Source organism: Nyctereutes procyonoides, unplaced genomic scaffold (assembly GCF_905146905.1).
Source record: "Nyctereutes procyonoides isolate TBG_1078 unplaced genomic scaffold, NYPRO_anot_genome, whole genome shotgun sequence".
In the NCBI taxonomy this organism is placed as follows: Eukaryota; Metazoa; Chordata; class Mammalia; order Carnivora; family Canidae; genus Nyctereutes; species Nyctereutes procyonoides.
The window spans coordinates 11,904,475-11,923,506 of NW_026575136.1; the positions used below are offsets into that span (position 1 = coordinate 11,904,475).

A 19,032-nucleotide genomic window follows, 5' to 3' on the forward strand; every position below is an offset into this window, starting at 1 on the left:
TTGCCTGAGGTGTGACTATCGTGTGTGTGTGTATTTTATTTGCAAGAGTGAAGAGCTTCATGGAACACCTCTCTGTCTCATACACACACACCACACACATCAACACTCCCCCAACACCACTCACACCCCCGTACTACATACATCACACCCACACCCACACCCACACCATGAACCATGTATACCCCTCACGCACACACACACAGGTTGTCTTGCCAGCCTCAGTTTACTAACATAAACGCTCAGTTCTCATCACTCTTGGGCTGATGAGCTAGATCAAGCATCCCAGCCCCTAAACCTGTGGTAGATTTGAGTATTACTTCCACAATCGTGGGATTGGGAGGTATTGTTATGCCTCCTTCCGGATAAACATGTGTTTCCCTCTCGTGTAACTTTTGGGTGTGGGCTTCAGGGAAACAAAACAGGGAGTATCCCAGACTCCTCCCTGGTTCTGCCTTGGTTCTTACCCTAACAAAGGCAAACAAAGGGATGTCAGTATTTGTATAAGCTAGGAATCGATTGGAAGGGGAGGTGTCTAGGGAAATGGCTTTGAGTCCTTTATAAATGATTTTTGGATTATCTCTCATTCTTCTTTGTCTGTGGGCCACTGAGGAGAAGCTAAAGGATTATGATGGATTATTGAAGGGTCCTGGGGGGGGCACTCCTCAGAGCCTCTGAGGTGGATTGGCCCAAGGGCATCACAACGTTTGACAGGACAGAGATCTGTTTTCACCATCCATGTCATTTCTGCCAGCAGTTTGCACAGTCCTGAGCCTGTGGGGCCTGATATTTGATGTTTACGAAGGCCTCTAAGTAGAAGGGTTACCAACATTGGAGAGATTCTGATTCTCCAAACGTTTGGGGCTGTTTTCCTAGGATTCATGGTCTGGGATAGAAATGTATTTTCAGACTCTCTTTTTTTTAATTTTTTTTTATTTTCAGACTCTTTAGGTCAAACAACTAACAACTAACATCTGCTTAAAGAGAACCTGATATGAGCTGGATAATACAATGCCAACATTTATTGTTTCTAAGTACTTTATGTATGCTGCTTAATTTAACTTCTGTAATAATTCTGTGCAGGAGACACTGCATATACTAAGAATCATAAGCAGTGGGAAGAAATACGTGTGCACTGGCCATCTTGCCTTCAGGGACTGTAGAGTCCAACAATAAGCCATATAAACACATCACATGATTTAGGGCTCTTAGCACACGAGTGCCTCCCAGGGGAATCCCCATTTTCCCAGGTAAGAGAGCTTTGCCAGAGGCCAGATGTTTCCAAATTCAACTTTTCACTTGCTTTCAATAGAATGGAAGGTCAGGGATCAGGTGCGCAAAGGAGGATTCATAATGTAAAGTGCTTTGTGGCCTGGGGTTAGTGCCAGAGTCCACATGGCTTCTTCCTTTTTGGTGACTCAAATGATGGCTTGAAAGGCAACCTGTCAGAGAGGCACTAACGGTGAACCCCCGAAGGATAAAGAAGATCTCATTGAGGAAAACACAGCAGATCTTCCAGGTGTCAGGCGGGTTTAGAACAAGGATGTGAGTCATAGTGTTGGTAAAGGTTGTTGACTGAAGAGTAAATGGGTTTTATACTTTTCTTCCAGTTCCACTTTTTCCTAGAGTTTTATAACTTTCTGGAGGTCTCAGAGACTCTGGGAATACTCTTGCCCATGATTACTTTAGACCTATAGACTGTGTGCCCTCATGGGTAGTTGAACATGGAACAGAGAAGAGCTTGGAAGTTCTTGCTAAGGCTGCTACTCTAAATACCTCTAGAACTCTGCTTTAGGAATTGCTTTCAGATACTATGGCATATCTTTTTGAGAGTCTTCAGAAGCAGCAAATCTGGTTCTTTAAAAATGGATTTAGTAAAATAGTTCAAATCACAGAATAATTCATCTGTCCCTTCACCCCTTAGATGAACTATCCCTCAAGCCCCCTTAGGGTTGGAGGAGGATTGCTGGCTGCATGGGAAAGGGAGGACTGGACCTCTCTGGTAGGAAAAAGGGGGATAAAAACAAGACACTATCTTACAAGTGGATTTAAATATTAGAAATAGCAAGAAATTTAAAACAAAAGAAACAGCTAAAAATTTATTTGTACCATTATAGGCTGGGAAGTAGAATTTTTTGAGAAATTGGTAAAATGGCTTTTCTTGATTGGTTTGTCAAGTGATACTGAGGTGTTTTTAGAATAAGATTGTTAAAAATTTTGAGCAGTGATGACATTAATGAAACTGTCTATCAGCTCTCAGGGTGGTTTTATTACAGCAGATTAATTTGGATTTATATATTCTGATCAGTTTATAAAAATTTCAAAACAGAGACCACATTTAGTATGTGACAGTCATATAATTCCAGTCCTCCTCCGGCCTTCCCTCCTGCTTTCTACCCACATCCTCACCCCCATATACCGATTTGCTGACCTGAGTGGCAGCCGGAGCAAATATTTCAGAGCTCCAGAACCTCACAGAATAAGCTCTCTCCTGCTAGGTAAAAAACAACACATTGAGTTATTTCCATGAACTTTTGATCTGTTGGCATATCAGGTGGACCTTCAAGGATCAAGCAGTGGGGGGGGGGGCGCTCCCTTTTCCATGGAATTCTGTTAGGAAATCCAGTGTGGTCCCTCCCCTCTATCCATGTCTCTTGGCACTCTTTAGCTGTCTAAAGTTGTGTTTTTCACTCACTAGGGGAAGCTACATGACCCTCAACTCATGGGCATCATTCCGAGGATTGCACATGACATCTTTGACCACATCTATTCCATGGATGAAAACCTAGAGTTTCACATCAAGGTAAGTGCTATTGATTTAAGTCTAAAGAGAAGAAACTGGGTCCCAAATCATGTTTCTTAGCTTTCTTCTTTTTATGTATATGTAAAAGATTATTTGTATCTATTTTAAATTAAATGACGTGGTAAGCAAAGCCAGTTATTCAATTCCTTAGGTGAATACTGAGGAAATAATTTATAAAGTTATATATAAAGTATAAGCCTTCTAGGATAGAATCATCTTGATAGTTATCTGAATTCCACCTTTTACACAGTGCATTTCTATAGATACAGCTGGAATGTGTCCATGATTGGGTTAGGATAGCGCTTCCCAAAGTGTGTTCCATGGAACCCCGTACCTCTTTTATTAATAAGTGAGCTATCAGGGAAAAGGTTTGTGTGGCCAAATAAGCTGGGAAAATGTTTTGTTGAACAATGTTAAGTTCATCACAAGTTAAATATGCTCTCATATAATCCAGTTTGACGAAGGGCACATATAGTAGATTACATTTTCCAGCTTATTTGACTGTGTACACATTTTCCCCCTTTTGAGGTATGATAGACTCGTGTTATGAGGAGTACACTCTGGCAAGTGTTGGGGAAGGTTATCCTTCCTTGTTTTTGTTTCTTTTCCTGTTTTTTTTTTTTAAGCCATAACCTCTGTTACAGCTTAAAATTTGAATTGAAAGAGAGATTTTTACTCTCTGAATTTTCTTAGCTGTTAATTTATAACATTGGGTATTAGGGTTACATTCACTGGAACTCCTTTGCTTGCAAGTGACTGAAAACCACCTGTTTAAGCAAATAGAGAACGTTGTTACATGATATAAAATTTGATAGTAGGCATGGGGCTTGGGGGTTGTGGGAAAGCAAGAAATCCAGACCCTGCTTTTCCTTTAAATTTTAAGCTAAAAAAAAAAACTGAGATACAACTCATGCACCATAAGATTCATTTTTTTTAAAGTGTACAACTTGATGGTTTTTAGTATATTTCCAATATTGTACAACCATGATCTATTCTAGAATATTTTCATCACCTCCAAAGGAAACCCTATCCCTGTTATTGCAGTCCCTGCCTTTCTGTCTGCTTGCTTCATCTTTTGTCCGGGAGACGAATGCGGGGGAAAGGAACCATGACAGCTCCTGTTTCATATCCCTTATTCCCAATTCCTAATTCCTGGGGGAAGGGGCTCATTGGCCTAGCCTACGGCAGGGGTTGCCCTCAGCTCTGACTAGTGGTGTCCAGGATGCACACGGCTGGCTGGGTCCCCACCATGGCGACTGGGGACAGTGTAGACAGGGGGTGGGGAAGAGACCGGGGCAGTTCTGAGAAGACTCAGAGTGGAGCAGAGGAGCCAAGAAGCTGACCATCCTTTGAGGCTGGGACCTTAGTGCCCTAAGGCTCGTCATTTGAGAGATGGAGGAACAGAAGTTTCAAGATGTAGCGTTGGATGGCCAGAGTCACACATCAGGTTATTGGCATCTGAGATTAATTAGACTCTTGATCTGACCAATCCTCCGTGCACCATCTTTCCCATCATCTTAAACTTTCCGCCCTTGCATTCTTCTGCTATGTGCCTTTCCTAGATTATATAAAAACAAGGCAGCAACTGTTTGCCCCATTATAAATTAGATCCAGCAAGTCTTTTTACTTTACAAATCTTTTTTCCTCCCTCTGTGGGCTAACACAGGTTTCTCCTTGCCAGGGTTCTTTAATATCTAAGGATACAGAAGCCTGTTGCTTTGATGGGATCAAGATTGAGGAGCTTAGTACATCTTTAAGGCTGTTTGCATTTAAATAACTTAAACTACTGTAGGGTTCTTATGGGGATAATCCTGGAGTAAGATGTTAAACCAATTACTGCCCTCAAAGTAGGGTCTTGTATTGGAATCTTATTAAGATAAAAACAGCCCCAGCATGGGGTGGGGAAGGGGGGGTGGAGAGAAGGAACAGCACCCACGTCTCCAGGGCTGAATTTTACAGTCTGGCTTCCCGTCCTGCATGTGTAGTTTATGCTCCCTTATTTCGTATATCATAATTGTAAGTGGGCAGGCTAGCTATTGACTGCTCTGTATTTTGAACTGAGTAGTGACAGGCTTAGTCAAGAAAAAGAGGCTTGATTAAAGCAGTATTTATTGAAAAGCTTTTCCTTAAAGTGAGCCCCAAAGAGCTTTTAAATGTTATTTCTGAACATGCTGTTTCTTAATGCAAAGCAACACATATTTATTTTTCTTCCACTTGGTCTCACAAAGTGTTTGAAATGACAAAAATGACAAAATTGTCCCCCTCCCCACCCCCCAAAAGCAGCCAGTATCTTCTGTGGAAATAAATAAATAAATAAATAAATAAATAAATAAATAAATAAATGTGTTTTTTCCTTCTCATTTTAAATGTGAACAGGATTTTAATTGCCATATTTGCTAAATATGTAATTTATGACTGTTTTTAGTATAATTAATTTCCCTGTAATCTATGGAAATAAGGACACATGTGTACATCTCAAAGATGACAGAAGTCTTTTTTTTTTTGAGATTTTATTTATTTATTCATGAGAGACACACACACACAGAGAGAGAGAGAGAGAGAGAGAGGCAGAGACACAGGCAGAAGCCAGGTAGTGTGCTGCGGGACTCGATCTCAGGACCCCAGGATCACTACCTGAGCCAAAGGCAGACGCTCAACCCCTGAGCCTCCCAGGTGCTCCAAAGGTAACAGAAGTCTTAATGAAAACCAGATAGTTTTGAAGTGTGTTGAATGTGTTGGAACTAGGGTTTAGTTGGTTGCAAGGAGGCTGGGTTAGAGACATTTAGGATTAGAGGCCAAACAGACCCTAGGATTCCAGCCACAGGGAGAAGTTTCAGGAGCAGGGAGTCTTTCCAAGGTCAGCTAGGTGTGTCTATGACGCACAGAGCTTGGTGACTGGGGAGTTTGACAGATGATCAGGCAAGCTCAGGCTGTTAGGCAGACAGGCAACTTGGAGAGGATGCCCAGCTACACATTCCAGAGTTCAAAGCCAAGACCCCAGATCTCAGGGAAGCTGGGAAATCAGGAGGCTCCAGGATTCAGACAAGGTAATGAACCCGAGGGGTGAGGCCTGGTGCTGCTGGGTTTGGGAGGCTTCACTGCCCCCAACCAGAGGCAGGACTAGTCCAGAGCGGGGATGCCAGGGAGAGGTTTCACCTATAGACTTACACCTCAGCTTTACAACTTTTTGCAACTTTTTTCCTTCCTTAACAAATTGTTTATCCATCCCTTTGTGTAGGTTTCAAAAACCCATGAACACGAAAGAAAGAAAAGTTGAATTGGGAGGTAGAAGGCAGGTGTCAACAAAGAGTGCAGGATCCTAGAGAGAATTTTTGACCTCATCAAGTCCAGTGGCATCATTCGGCAGATGTATTCCTGGTTACATGTGAATTAAACCCCCACGATCACATGTGCAGTTAAAGTTTTTTTTTGGATGTCAGCTGCCCTAAGAACGACCAGGGAATTTAGAAGCAGATTCCTTGGTTCTTGGAGGTTCTGATTCGGGAGGCCTGCAGTAGGGTTCACGACTCTGCAGTTTCAGTAGAGGCTGTGGGTGATGCTGATGCCTGCGGGGCTGGGCCTGGGCTCTGAGGATCACTGGAAGGCTTCCTTCCCCTCTCACAGTCTGGCCTGTCTCTCACTAAATCTCATTTTGTTCAAACCCTTCCTGGACTCCCCAAAGCTGGGCACCGTCAGTAGCTCTCCCCCAGTTGCCCTTGAGCTCTTGCAGCTCCAAGCCGACTGTCCTTATCCCAGTCCCCACTTCCTTCATGTGACTGTTTGGACCTGGTCTGGTCTGTTGACCCGTGTCAACATCACGCACGAGGAGAGGCATCCCGACTGTGACAGCCACTCGCCAAGAACGTTTTCTGTCCCGGCCTTTGTCATGCCTAGAAGTTTGCTTGGTGCTCAGCGAGGGTGAGAGGGAGAGTCCTCCTGTAAGTGGCTGAGGAGCGCACGAGTCTGCTGATAGTGGCTGTAATGCGGCGCAGAAGAGCCCGCCGGGCTCTGTGCCGTGGGCCTCGGAACGCTCGACTCGTGCCCCCTCGGCTCGCTCCTCATGGCTGCACGTGACGCAGGCTGTTAGGAGCCCTGATAAGGCTGTTTTTCAGATACAGCGTGGCATTTCTGTTTCAGACTCCATTTGTTTTTATCTAGGTTTCCTATTTTGAGATCTACTTGGACAAAATCAGGGACTTACTTGATGGTGAGTAACCTGAGTGCTTGTCCTCTGTTCCTTAAGTAAGGTCCAGGGAGGTTGAAATGATTCACAATACTTCTGCGTAAGGAATTCATGAAAATTTATAGAGCCGTTTTATTGCATTTACGCCCTCTGCTTATTCTCCGCCAAGGCTTAAACCTACATATGGCAAAGAGATTACAGTTGCCTATGTTCGGTAACAATTTCTCTTTTTCCTTCAATACAGAATCTTTAACTTCTCTTTTCTCCTCCGCATGCCGTCATTATTATCAGTATCCAAGACGAACTTGGCTGTTCACGAAGATAAAAACAGAGTCCCGTACGTGAAGGTATGAGGAAGACTTGATGGTGCAATTGACTTCTCTCCCGTCTCTGTTATCATAATAGTTACAGAATATGCCCAGAATATTACCTATATGGTGTATGTAGGTATTTCGTCGTGTTCCTTATATTTAATATTTATCTGGTTAAAAAATAGACGTTTAGTTTCTTCAGTTGTATCTCTATGTGAATCTAACACAGATGTCTAATCGCATGAGGTAAGAAGTGGAGAAGTGAACAAATATTGGTTATTCACACGCAAAGAGGCTTTGATAGTGGAAGTAATTGTTGGTACTTTGCAGTTAGGGGAAGCCTACCATAGCATTATGTCTAGAACTTCAAAGAGTCTAAGTTGGTGGCCAGAATGAAAGGCAAACACAATCTCATCCATTTCTTTTTCTGTCACTGGTTTTCTTTATTTTCTATTTCTATTGCTGTTAGTATGCACAGGTATTTAAGAATCTAGGAAAAGTCAGCATTTCTTTTATGGCTTACTTCTGGGTTTCCGAGGGTTGGCTTAGACTTCTCTGTGAGGTAGAGCGCGTGCCGTCGGCGGGGAGGACGAGCAGTCGGACCAGCACAGCAGCCTTTCTCTTCATCTGCGCCTCTAGAGAAGAGGGAAAATGTTTAGCTTCTTCAAATTGAGTTGCTTTCTAGTTTCTGATGGTGAAGTTGAACTGCTTCTTTTCCAGGGGTGTACCGAGCGGTTTGTGTCCAGCCCCGAGGAAGTCATGGATGTGATAGATGAAGGCAAAGCAAACCGACACGTGGCTGTAACAAGTAAGCCTGGTGTGGCGTTTCCTCCCCTGTGACTTGGGATACCAACATCTGCCCGCCCACCGGGAGGGGGGGAGTGGGGTCCAAATGAGATGATGTCGGGGAAGGTGATTGTAAAGCAGCGGCTCAGAATCAGATGCACGGGTGTGTGCGGGGCGGGTGTCTAAGCAGGTCATGGGAAGTGGCACCTGTTATTCAGAGGACTCTCGGGAATCCTGAGTGAGGCCCGCGGGGCGCCAGTAGCACCGGGGAACTGGACATGGGAGAAAATGACCAATCAGTCACGTAAAGGGGATAAAAAGCTTCTAAATGCATTTCAGCCACATTATTGCTCAGGTTAAAAAAAAAAATGCAAGCCAACAAATTTTGTATGTTGGTCATCGGTGTGGAAAGAAACCATGTTAGATTCCTGCCCTGTGTGAAAAAGGGAAGGAAAAGCAAGGAGGAGCTCAGAAAGCAGACTGGGGGCTTTATTAGGAGCCTTTCGAGGCTGTGTTAGTACCAAACACATTCAGGTTAGCTTCCTCACCCTGCTCTTCCTTCCTCGGTGTGCGCACACATCTCTGGGAAGCGGGTCGTATGTTGTTAGAGCAGCAGAGGTCCCCGGAAAAGATGGGGGCTGTTTGTCTCATCCAGAGGGATGTGGATAAATCAGAGTGAGTTTGTATGGAGAGGAGCTGAAGTAAAAGGGGTTTGTAGGTTGAAAGAAAGAAAAACTCGGAGGCGAACCTATGGACAGTGTAGTATTTCTTCACCTGTTCAAGCTTTGTAGGAGCCAGTGGGGAAGCCACCCAGGACTATTGAAGCCATGAGTGACTGGTTTTAACCAACTGCAAGAACCCTCTGCCCCCGATACTGCCCCCAAGTAAAGCCCCCCACCTGGAGGGGCAGGGAGCTCCCTGTGTGGTGTACAAGAGATGGAAGCACCAGTTGCTTGGCTGGTGTAGCCTCCCTAGCTCTCCCACCCAAGGCTCTGGGATTCTGTGATCCAGAACTGTAATTCTCTACCTTTTCTCTACCCTGGCATCCTGACAGCTGACATTAGCACCGGCGGCAGATTTCGTAGGTGAGCCGGGACAGGTTACACGGCGTAGGTTAAATTCCACCTCTTTCTCTTCTGCTTCTACATACACTTGAAAGAATGCAAGACTGACAATCTTCTAGTCATAGCATCTCTCATTTATAGAGAAGTTATTTACTTGATTTCTTAAGCTGTTACTAGTCATGAATTATTCATGGCATACTTGACAATCCATCTTGGCCCCTCAGTTCAGAACTGTAGGTGCGGAACATTAACTATTTTTCTTGTCATTCTGGTAAGGTGGTTTTTAAAATCATTGTGGGAAAACACCCATAATATAAAACTTCAGCAGCGTTTTAACCATTTTTAAAGGGTACAATTCAGTAGCATTAAGTCGCCCATTCACAATGTTTTGCAGTCATCACCACTGGCAAGAATGGCAGAAAGGCATATTTCCAGAATTTAATCATCCCAAGGTTAAACCTCATGTCCATTGAGCAGTACGCCCCACACTTCCTCCTCCCAACCTCTGGTAACCACTATACTACGTTGTGTCTCAATGAATTTGACAACTCCAGGTACCTCCTGTAAGTGGAGTGATACAAATCCTCTTGTGACGTGCTTGCTTCACATAGCATAACGTCTTTAAGGCTCATCCATGTTGTAGCATGCGTCAACGTCCTTTCTTTTTAAAATGCTGAATAATATTCTATTGTATGTATATACTACATTTTGTCTATTCATTCATCCACAGATAGACACGTAGACACTTGTGTTGCTTCCACCTTCTGGCTGTTGTGGATAATGCTGCTATGAACATGGATGTGTAAATATCTGTTGAGGTTTCTGCTTTCTTTTGGGTATACACACAGAAGTGGAGGTGCTAGATCTATGTTCGCTCTACTTTTAATTTTTTAAGGAACTGCCACACTGTTTTCCATTGTAGCTGTGCACCATTTTATATTCCCACCAAGAGTGCATGAGAGTTTCAATTTCTCCACCTCCTTGCCAACGCTTCTTAGTTTCTTTTCAAAGATTCTATTTATTTATTCATTCATGAGAAACACACACACACACACACACACACACACACACACAGAGAGAGAGAGAGAGAGAGAGAGGCAGAGGCAGAGACACAGACACAGGCAGAGGGAGAAGCAGGCTCCATGCAGGGAGCCCGACGTGGGACTTGATCCCGGGTCCTGAGGATCACACCCTGGGCTGAAGTTGGCGCTAAACTGCTGAGCCTCCCAGGCTGCCCCACTTCTTAGTTTCCGTTTTTGTTTTTAGTAGCCATACTAATGGGTGTGAAGTGTTAGTTGTGGTTTTGATTCGCATTTCACTAATGATTAGTGATATTTGGTGTTTTTTCATGTGCATATTGGCCATTTGTACATTGTCTTTGGAAAACTGTTCAGGTCCTTTGCTCAATTTATAATTGGATTTCTTTTCTTGTTGATTTATAGGAGTTCTTTGTACATTCTGGATCTCAATTCCTTATGAGACATATGATTTGCAAATATTTTCTCTCATTCTGTGGGTTGTCTTTTCATTCTGTTGATGCTGTCCTTTCATGCATAAAAGTTTTTAATTTTGATAAAGTCCAATATACTTGTTTTTTATTATTGCTGCTTGTGGTTTTGGTATTATTTCCAAGAAATCATTGCCAAATCCAGTGTTATGAACTTTCTCCCCTATGCTTTCTTCGAGATTTTATAGTTTTAGCTTTTTCATTTGGTTTTTGATTAGTTTTGAGTTAGTATATGGCCTGGGTAAGAGTCTAACTTCACTTTTTTGCATGTGGATGTCCAGTATCTGGTTTGGTAAAGAGACTGTTGTTTCCCCACCAAATGGTCTTGACACTCTTGTTGAAGATTATTTTACCATTTTATGTGCTTGCCTTTATGCCAGTATCACACTGTTTGATTACTGTAGCTTAGTAGTAAGTTTTGAAATGAGTAAGTATGTTCTTTTTGTTCTTTTTCAAGATTGTTTTGGGTATTCAGGGCTCCTGGGGATTCCATATAAATTTTGGGATGAACTTTTCTATTTCTGCAAAAAACACGACTAGGTTCCATTTAAATTTTGGGATGAACTTTTCTATTTCTGCAAAAAACACGACTAGGTTCCTGTTATAGATTGCATCAAATCTCTAGATTGCTTTTGGTAGTATTGACCATTTTCACAATGTAAAGTCTTCCGATCCAGGAATGTCTTTCCTTTTAAGTGTGTCTTCTTACATTTTGTAGTTTTTATTCTTTTTAAAGTTTTAAAAAGATTTTATTTTTTTAAAAGTGATCTCTATAACCAATGTGGGACTTGAACTTATAACCTTGAGATCCAGAGTCGCAAATTCCCAGCCAGGTACCCCTCATTTTGTAGTTATTAGTGTACATGTCTTTCATTTATTTTGTTAGATTTACCCCTAAGCATCGTATTCTTTTTGTTGAAATTTTATTTATTTTATTTCTTTACTTTGGAGAGAGAGAGAGAGAGAATGCACCTGTGCCCGTGCACGTGAATTGGGGGTCAGGGGTAGCAGGGTGAGAATCCCAAGCCGGCTCCATGCCCAGCATGGAGCTGCACACTGGACTTGATCTCATGGCTCTGAGATCATGACATGAGCCAAAATCAAGAGTCAGACACTTAACAGACTGAGCCACCCAAGCATCCCTCTTTTTGTTGATATTTTAAATTGAATTATTTTCTTATCAGATTGTTTATTTTTAGTGTGTAGAAATGCAACTGATTTTTACATATACTGCTTTTGTATCTTGCAACTTAATTCATTTATTAATTCCAACATATTTTTTGTGGAATCTTACCCCTGCTCCCCCGCCCCCCCCATATTCTGGAAAGATTTTTTTGCCACCAAAGGAATCAGCTTTTATTCATGAGCTATCTCCAGAAACCAAAAGGACTATGTACCCACTTTCAGCACCTCCTATCCTCCCTGGATCTCACATTGCTCCACCTGGGGAAGGGAAGAGATCTAAATTGCCTTTGGTTTCCCAAAGCCTCAGTCTTTCTCTTCCCTCTGTAGTCTTAGAAATTCAGTAGCAATACTGTTGTTTATTTTTTCAGCACTGGCTGATGCAGCTACTTGGGAAAAATTATGGGTGAAGGAGTCTGAGGGGAAGCAGTTGGAGGAGTAAGGATGATGCGTAGAGAATAGGAACATAGCCTATCAAAGGTCCTTCTGTCCTGCCTCAGTGGCTTGCTCCTTCATTGGTTGCATTTCTCTTTATGCCAAATCACACCTCTTTTGAATCATATTGGGGATTTCCACTACCAGCCGTGGAGCCAGCCCCAGAGTCATGAGATGATGTAGTGCAAACACATTCCTGGCCCACAAAGGCTGAAAATGATTGGTCAGGCATATTTTGCCACCCTGTACACCTTCCATCGAGTTCAGAGGCTGTAATTTCTGGAGCGGTAGTGGGATATGTGATAGTAATGTCGCACTCTATGTCCAAGACTCATAATTGAGGAGGTAGGTCATGGATATACCATCATTTTCCAAACTACCGAGTCCCTTCCTAGTTAGATTCCAGTTGGAGCCAATCATTGTCTGCATTCTTACTGTTTTCCACATGCTGGATAAGAGACTGGTAATCCTCTTTGAGTCCCTGCACCCACAACCACAACTCACGATCTTGAGGTTGTTAGTCTTTAGATCTTTGACGAGGGTGCCTGGAGAGGGTTTTTTTTTTTTTTTTTTTTTTTTAAGATTTTATTTATTTGAGAGCGAGAGAGCGAGTGCATAAGCAGGCGGAGCAGCAGGCAGAAGGAGAGGGAGAAGCAGATGCCCTGCGGAGCAGGGAGCCCGCCGTGGGGCTCGATCCCAGAACCCTGGGATCATGACCTGAACCGAAGGCAGATGCTTAACTGACCGAGCCACCCAGGCGCCCCTGGAAAGTTGGTTTTAAGAAATGATTGCTAGTGGGAGTTGAATAAGACCATCCCTGGGATCTCTGCCTGCCAGGGTTAACAGAGACCAGGGTCCAAAAGGATTTCTGTTTCTAGTACTTCATACTAATGAAGCATGTTTATTTTTTTATTTTAATTTTTTTTATAATGTCAGAAGATCATGTAATATCTTAGAAACATAACTTCCTTTGTTTTTTAAAGACTTTTATTTATTCATGAGCGACAGAGAGAGAGGGAGGGGCAGAGACACAGGCAGAGAGAGAGGCAGGCTCCATGCAGGGAGCCCGACGTGGGACTCGATCCTGGGTCTCCAGGATCACACCCCGGGCTGTAGGCAGCGCTAAACCGCTGCGCCACCGGGGCTGCCCTGAAGCATGTTTAATACTTGAGACCTTCTGTGTGCCTATATGGGTCATTGAACTGTATTCAAGAAAGAAAAATAGCCTTTAATCTTAAGGTCATAATCCTTCCTTAAGAAAGCTTGTGACACTACTGAGAAGGCAAAGCTTGCCTCAACACATGCTGAAGGTGGAATACGCTGGGTACTAACCAGGGTGATGAAGGCTGATGAAGGACCACAGGGGAGGGAGGCAGAAGCTGCGAGCTCTTTGATCTTTTTTTTTTTTTTAAGATTTTATTTATTTGAATGAGAGCGAGTGAGCTCGCGTAGTGGTGGTGGGGGGGTGGCAGAGGGAGAAGGAGAAGCAGGCTGCCCATGGGCAGGGAGCTCAGTGCAGGCCTGATCCCAGGATCCCGAGATCACGACCTGAGCTGAAGGCAGACACGTAACCACTGAGCCACCAGGCGCCCCAGCCGTGAGCTCTTGGAGGCCGACGGCCTGCCTGGAGCGGGATGCGACAACACGGGGGCTTCTGGCAGTTAGAGGATCATCTACCTAGATTCCTTTTTTTTTTTTTTTAATTTATTTTTTATTGGTGTTCAATTTGCCATCATATAGAATAACACCCAGTGCTCATCCCCTCAAGTGCCCATCCACCTAGATTCTTAAGTTTTTTGCCATGTGAAGATATTTTAAATCTTTCGTTGTTTTTTTTTTTTTTAAAGAAACAGAGGTCTCAGATACTTTTTAAAATTGGACTTAACTTGAAAAACTGGAGCGATTAAGCATGATTTGTTGTGCTTTTTTAGATGAGAGGCCTGCTACCTAAACTTCCTATCCTTTGCAGAGCAGTAAACTATTTTTCCTTTTCAGACATGAATGAACACAGCTCTAGAAGTCACAGTATCTTCCTGATTAATATTAAACAAGAGAATGTAGAGACCGAAAAAAAGCTCAGTGGGAAGCTTTATCTAGTTGACTTGGCTGGGAGCGAAAAGGTAATTGGTTCCTTATTTGTATTACCTATAATTTTCCCTGTTATTTGCTTCAGTGTGCAGTGGTATGATTTTTATGCCCTTTCCATTCCCTGGTTTTAAAGCGCATTAAACTCTCTGGTGTGGTGCCAGCACGCTATTAAATTTCGCCTTCGTTTCCCGGCTCCCTTTTCTGGTCCCGAAGTCCCCTCTTCTCATCAAAGGAGGTACTTTGATTGCCAGCTCGGATTTATGCTGACCTGGCCCCAGTGATGATGTTAGGTCCGCGCTGGTGTGAATTCAGCCCGGGCAGAGGCCGTCGTGCCAATGCGGGAGGGACATGACCTGTGGAAAGGGAGGATCCCGTGTTGTGCCAGATTCACGTGGGCCAGAAACGGACCCTGCCGTGGACTGAGGCAGTCCTGCCCCTGCAGGATTGCTTGCTGGGAGGAGACCTGGAACCTGGGGCTCTCCCCGTGTTCCCTGCTCCTCTCTGCAATAGGGCCTCATGTGGGCAGCTGTGCTTCCTTTAGGCCGTGAGGCTTGATGCCCTGCCCCTTCTCTGGTTTTTGTCCGGGCTCTCCTTTGGGGTCTGTCCCATGGTCTCCTAGGAGCTGGCCACAGCCGTCCTTTAGACCAAACAGGCTCCCCAGAACCTCCCACCTGCCCCCTCCTGGCCCCACTGCCACAGCACTAGCAGAGGTCCCTGCTGCCACACCCAGTCTCAGGGCACTGCTTGCCTTGGGTGACCTCACAGAGCAAGTCCCCGCGCCCAATCCCAGGTGGCCTCCATCATCGCTGACATCGTGCTGACCGTCCCCAGCAGGGCTGGCCCTGAAGCTCGGCCAGTCTCCTGAACTGCGTCATTGACCTCCGCTTACTGTGCCCCACCACTGAATTGCTCTCTGCCAGGTTATGGCCACTAATGCCCACATAAGTAACGGCCATTTGAAGTGTCCTCCTGTACACATCCACCATGAGCGGAAAGTCCTCTGGATATTCCTGGAAAGTCCTCTGATTGGGAATCCCGAATTATGCTGGTACAAGCTCGTAACTTTCATTAAACAGACGTGCACCAGAATGGGAATACGGAGCAGCGCGGTTTAGTTCTGGACTGTTGGCAACCGGGCCGCACTTCGCTGCTGCACCAGCAACACGGGTCTGAAGAAAGAGCTCAGTGGCCCCTTTGTCCTTCCCAAGTTTGCCCTCTTTCCCTTTCGAGCACAGAGATGAATATTTCGGGCCTAAAAGCAGCTGAGAACGCGTCATGCTGGCAGTGTCGCCTGCACAGTGTCAGGGGCTATTTCTTTCGGTACTTGTGGGGCAGTTTACAGCTGTGGTCCCACGCATGGTTTCTTTTGCTCTCATCTGTTTTCCTTTGCCCTAAATGTGTCCACGTGAATGTGTCAGTGTGATGTGCTGGGACAAACGACCTTAATCCCCTGGTGCCCTAAATGGTGTCGTCCCTCGGGCTGGCAGTGTGGCAGCCCTGGGCTCAGTTCCCTTGTCTGTCTCGCCTACTTCGGGGAGTTAAGATGCTCAGCTATGAAAGCACGTTAATCAGCGCTGGGTGAATAGGCTGGGCTTCTTGGTGACCCATCAGCAGCATTACTTCTCTGGCTGCGGTGGTGTCTACACACACATGCACAAAGTTCTCGGAGAGATGAGTTTCTATCGTATTTGAACACATCACCCTCTGGACGTGCATTTGTTTCTACCACTTGGAGTCTGTCCTTTGTCTGCATTGCCAGTAGTCTTTGCACAGTTTGTGATCTTTTCCCTGCTTTCCTGTCTTCAGAGAGCAGCTGCTCCTCCTGCATCATTTGTCCAGCCCGCAGAGCCAGGAAGCACGCTGGCTCCCCTTTGCCCCTCGCATCTGTAAACTACTTTCTACCTAAAGCAGATGCTGTCGCTAGGACATCGCCGGGAGTCACACAGCAGAGGAGGAACGTGTATGATCCCTCTGGCTGCAGAGGAGAAGAGACAAATCCACAGTGTGATACACGCTTTCTCGACTTTGATGCCCTTGAGTATCTTTCAGACGATCGTTCCCTTTTTCCTCACTGTGGGAGTGGATAAGGGGGAGAGCAGAGTCTGGACAGCCGCCCCCTACCTCTTGTCCTTTGCCTGAAGCTGGAGCTCATAATTTACATTTCCCCAAAATGTCCATTCATCGTGGCCAGGACAGTGTTCTTGCTTCAAGCTCCCCTTGGGCTCCCTCCAGTGTGGAGGCTATAGCTCAGGTGCGTGGGGCCCCGGCCTTTCTGTAGTGACGGCGCTCTTGCTCTTGGAGTCTGGTTTCCCGGATGCATGTCCCCCAGGGAAGCATCTGCAGCTCCACCACTGGAGGCATTTCAGCCATTCCCCTAAAACCTAATTGAGAGGAAAATGACAATAAGACAGAACAAGTCCCCAGCCTCAGGCACAAGGGAAGGTTTGATCAACGTGATTCTTACTTACTTTTGTTTCTTCTTGCGTTCCGGGAGGATTCCCATCCGCCTCCCAAGGTCCCCAGCCCAGGGCCCTCCTGTGAATTGGACTTTTCATCTGGGTGCTTTTGCTGTCCCGTGCAGCTCACTGCTTTCTTTTCCTCCTCATAGGTCAGCAAGACCGGTGCCGAGGGAGCCGTGCTCGATGAAGCTAAAAATATCAATAAATCTTTGTCTGCTCTTGGAAACGTGATCTCTGCCTTGGCAGAAGGGACAGTAAGTGATGCTGTCCCCGTCTTATTAAGTGATATTATGAGAAGTTGCTTTTTGGGTCTGTGTTCCCTCTTTGCCACATACCCCAGAGCTTAGTTTGTTTTTCTTTAGAAAGGGACGGAGGGAATCTGGCTGTAGACACCTGCTTGCTGGGAGATCCAGTCCATTTAAAATATATGAATGGTGATGCTAATTTCCTATGACCGGGTCCCAGAATGGGCAGTCTGAACTTTGGCCAAATCCAAAGACCCAATGTCCCCATCTTGCTTGTGTGTTTTTGTTTTTTTTTTCTCTCTGAATGGACAATGGCTGTAATAGCCAATACTTTTTTTTTTTTTTTTCTTTCCTAAATAGAAAACACACGTGCCATACCGGGACAGCAAGATGACTCGGATTCTTCAGGACTCTTTGGGCGGGAACTGTAGAACCACCATTGTTATTTGCTGTTCTCCCTCTGTCTTCAACGAGGCTGAGACCAAGTCAACACTGATGTTTGGGCAGAGGTGGGTGTGGTCTCTCATTCCCATGCTCTGAGCTGGGTCTTTGGTGCAGGGAGTGAGGGGTGAGGGGCAAGGAGGTCAGCAAGGAGGTAGAGTGAGGGCCAAGCAGTTCATGACAAAATTGCACCCAGCAGGTATTGCCTTGTAAACTGAAGGCATCGTTCACCAAGGCCAAAGGAAAACTTAACGTTTCATAATAATTGGCAGAGATACACCAATCAGAGGTATGATATTTCTAAAAAGTGCTCATACGTAGTATAGATGTGATTGCTGGTAACTCAGTGCAGTGTTGCTTTTGTTCTTCACAGAATAAACTCTCACTCTTGGGTTCACAGGATTTCGAGTGTGAACAGCTCAAGATTGATAACTATCTTTAACTCTAATATTTGGGTTCCATTACAGAGATGCTAATAGAATAGCCAGAAACTTGGATGCATGTAGGGTAGCTGCATAAATAGGAAAGGGGGCGAAGGAAATCCTCATGCTAACCTTGGGAGTGGGAGGTACACACTGGATGCTGAGGAGAGGGCACGGCCAAATGAGATTTCCTGGATCTCTGAGAACTCACAGGTGGGCAGGAGGACAGTGCGGTAACCCTGAGACGTTCAAGCACGTGGGTCCACATGCGCCTGCCCAGCCCTCCCTGCCGCCCAGAGCTTGCCTCCCTTGGCTGTGGTCCCTCAGTGCCAGGTCAGCGTGCGGCTTCCAGGGCCACCAGGCCCTTCCATCCTGAACACCTGTGCAGCCTTCGGACAAGTCTCTGCTGCCTTATTTGTAAATGGGTGCACAGAGCTCTCCCCCTGCCTTCCTCCTGGGAGTGTGCTGTGTGCTCCTGCCTGAGAAATAGTTTAAGGTGCCTAGAGGAAGGACAGATGGGGGTGGGCAGGCTGCATGGGAAATTGTTAGGGCTTGTTTAAACTGCATTAAACCCCAGTCATTTCCTGAGCCCACAGCAGAACATAGAATTACCCAGTCATGGCATCTGTGGGACGTCTAAATAAATAATAATTACATTGAAATGTTGTAGAACTCATCTATCTTTTAAACTGGATTTGGGTCCTGCTCAGATCACTTCCTTGATTAGTCAAATGCTTAGGTCAGTGAATTGTGGTAGGAAAATGCCTGCTTTCCTCAAGGGTCATGAGATACCCCTAAAGCAGTATCAGCTTATGGGAAGCACAGATACTGTGGTGATCATCTTGCCTGCCCTGTCTCTCCTGGTTTCTCCATCTTTTTTTTTTTTTTTAAAGATTTTATTTATTTATTCATGAGAGACACAGAGGGAGAGAGACAGGCAGAGACACAGAGGGAGAAGCAGGCTCCATGCGGGGAGCCTGATGTGGGACTCGATCCTGGGACCCCAGGACCACACTTTAAGCCAAAGGCAGACGCTCTACCGCTGAGCCACCCAGGTGTCCCCAGGTTTCTTCATCTTTACTGGTTTTCTCTAAAGACATGTTTGAGCA

The 19,032-nt window shown here is 45.0% G+C and overlaps 1 protein-coding gene across 2 annotated transcripts in view; it reads left to right on the forward strand.

The window, feature by feature from the left end:
• The window catches only part of LOC129495533 (kinesin heavy chain), a 151,817-nt gene that overhangs the window by 61,853 nt on the left and 70,932 nt on the right, over window positions 1–19,032 (forward strand). For both annotated transcript variants that reach the window (XM_055303119.1, XM_055303118.1), the window contains exons 4-10: window positions 2,696–2,800; window positions 6,959–7,007; window positions 7,275–7,330; window positions 8,015–8,102; window positions 14,264–14,388; window positions 16,965–17,069; window positions 17,421–17,569. In XM_055303119.1, the coding sequence (XP_055159094.1) occupies window positions 2,696–2,800; window positions 6,959–7,007; window positions 7,275–7,330; window positions 8,015–8,102; window positions 14,264–14,388; window positions 16,965–17,069; window positions 17,421–17,569 (677 nt within the window). The remainder of the gene's footprint in view (window positions 1–2,695; window positions 2,801–6,958; window positions 7,008–7,274; window positions 7,331–8,014; window positions 8,103–14,263; window positions 14,389–16,964; window positions 17,070–17,420; window positions 17,570–19,032) is intronic.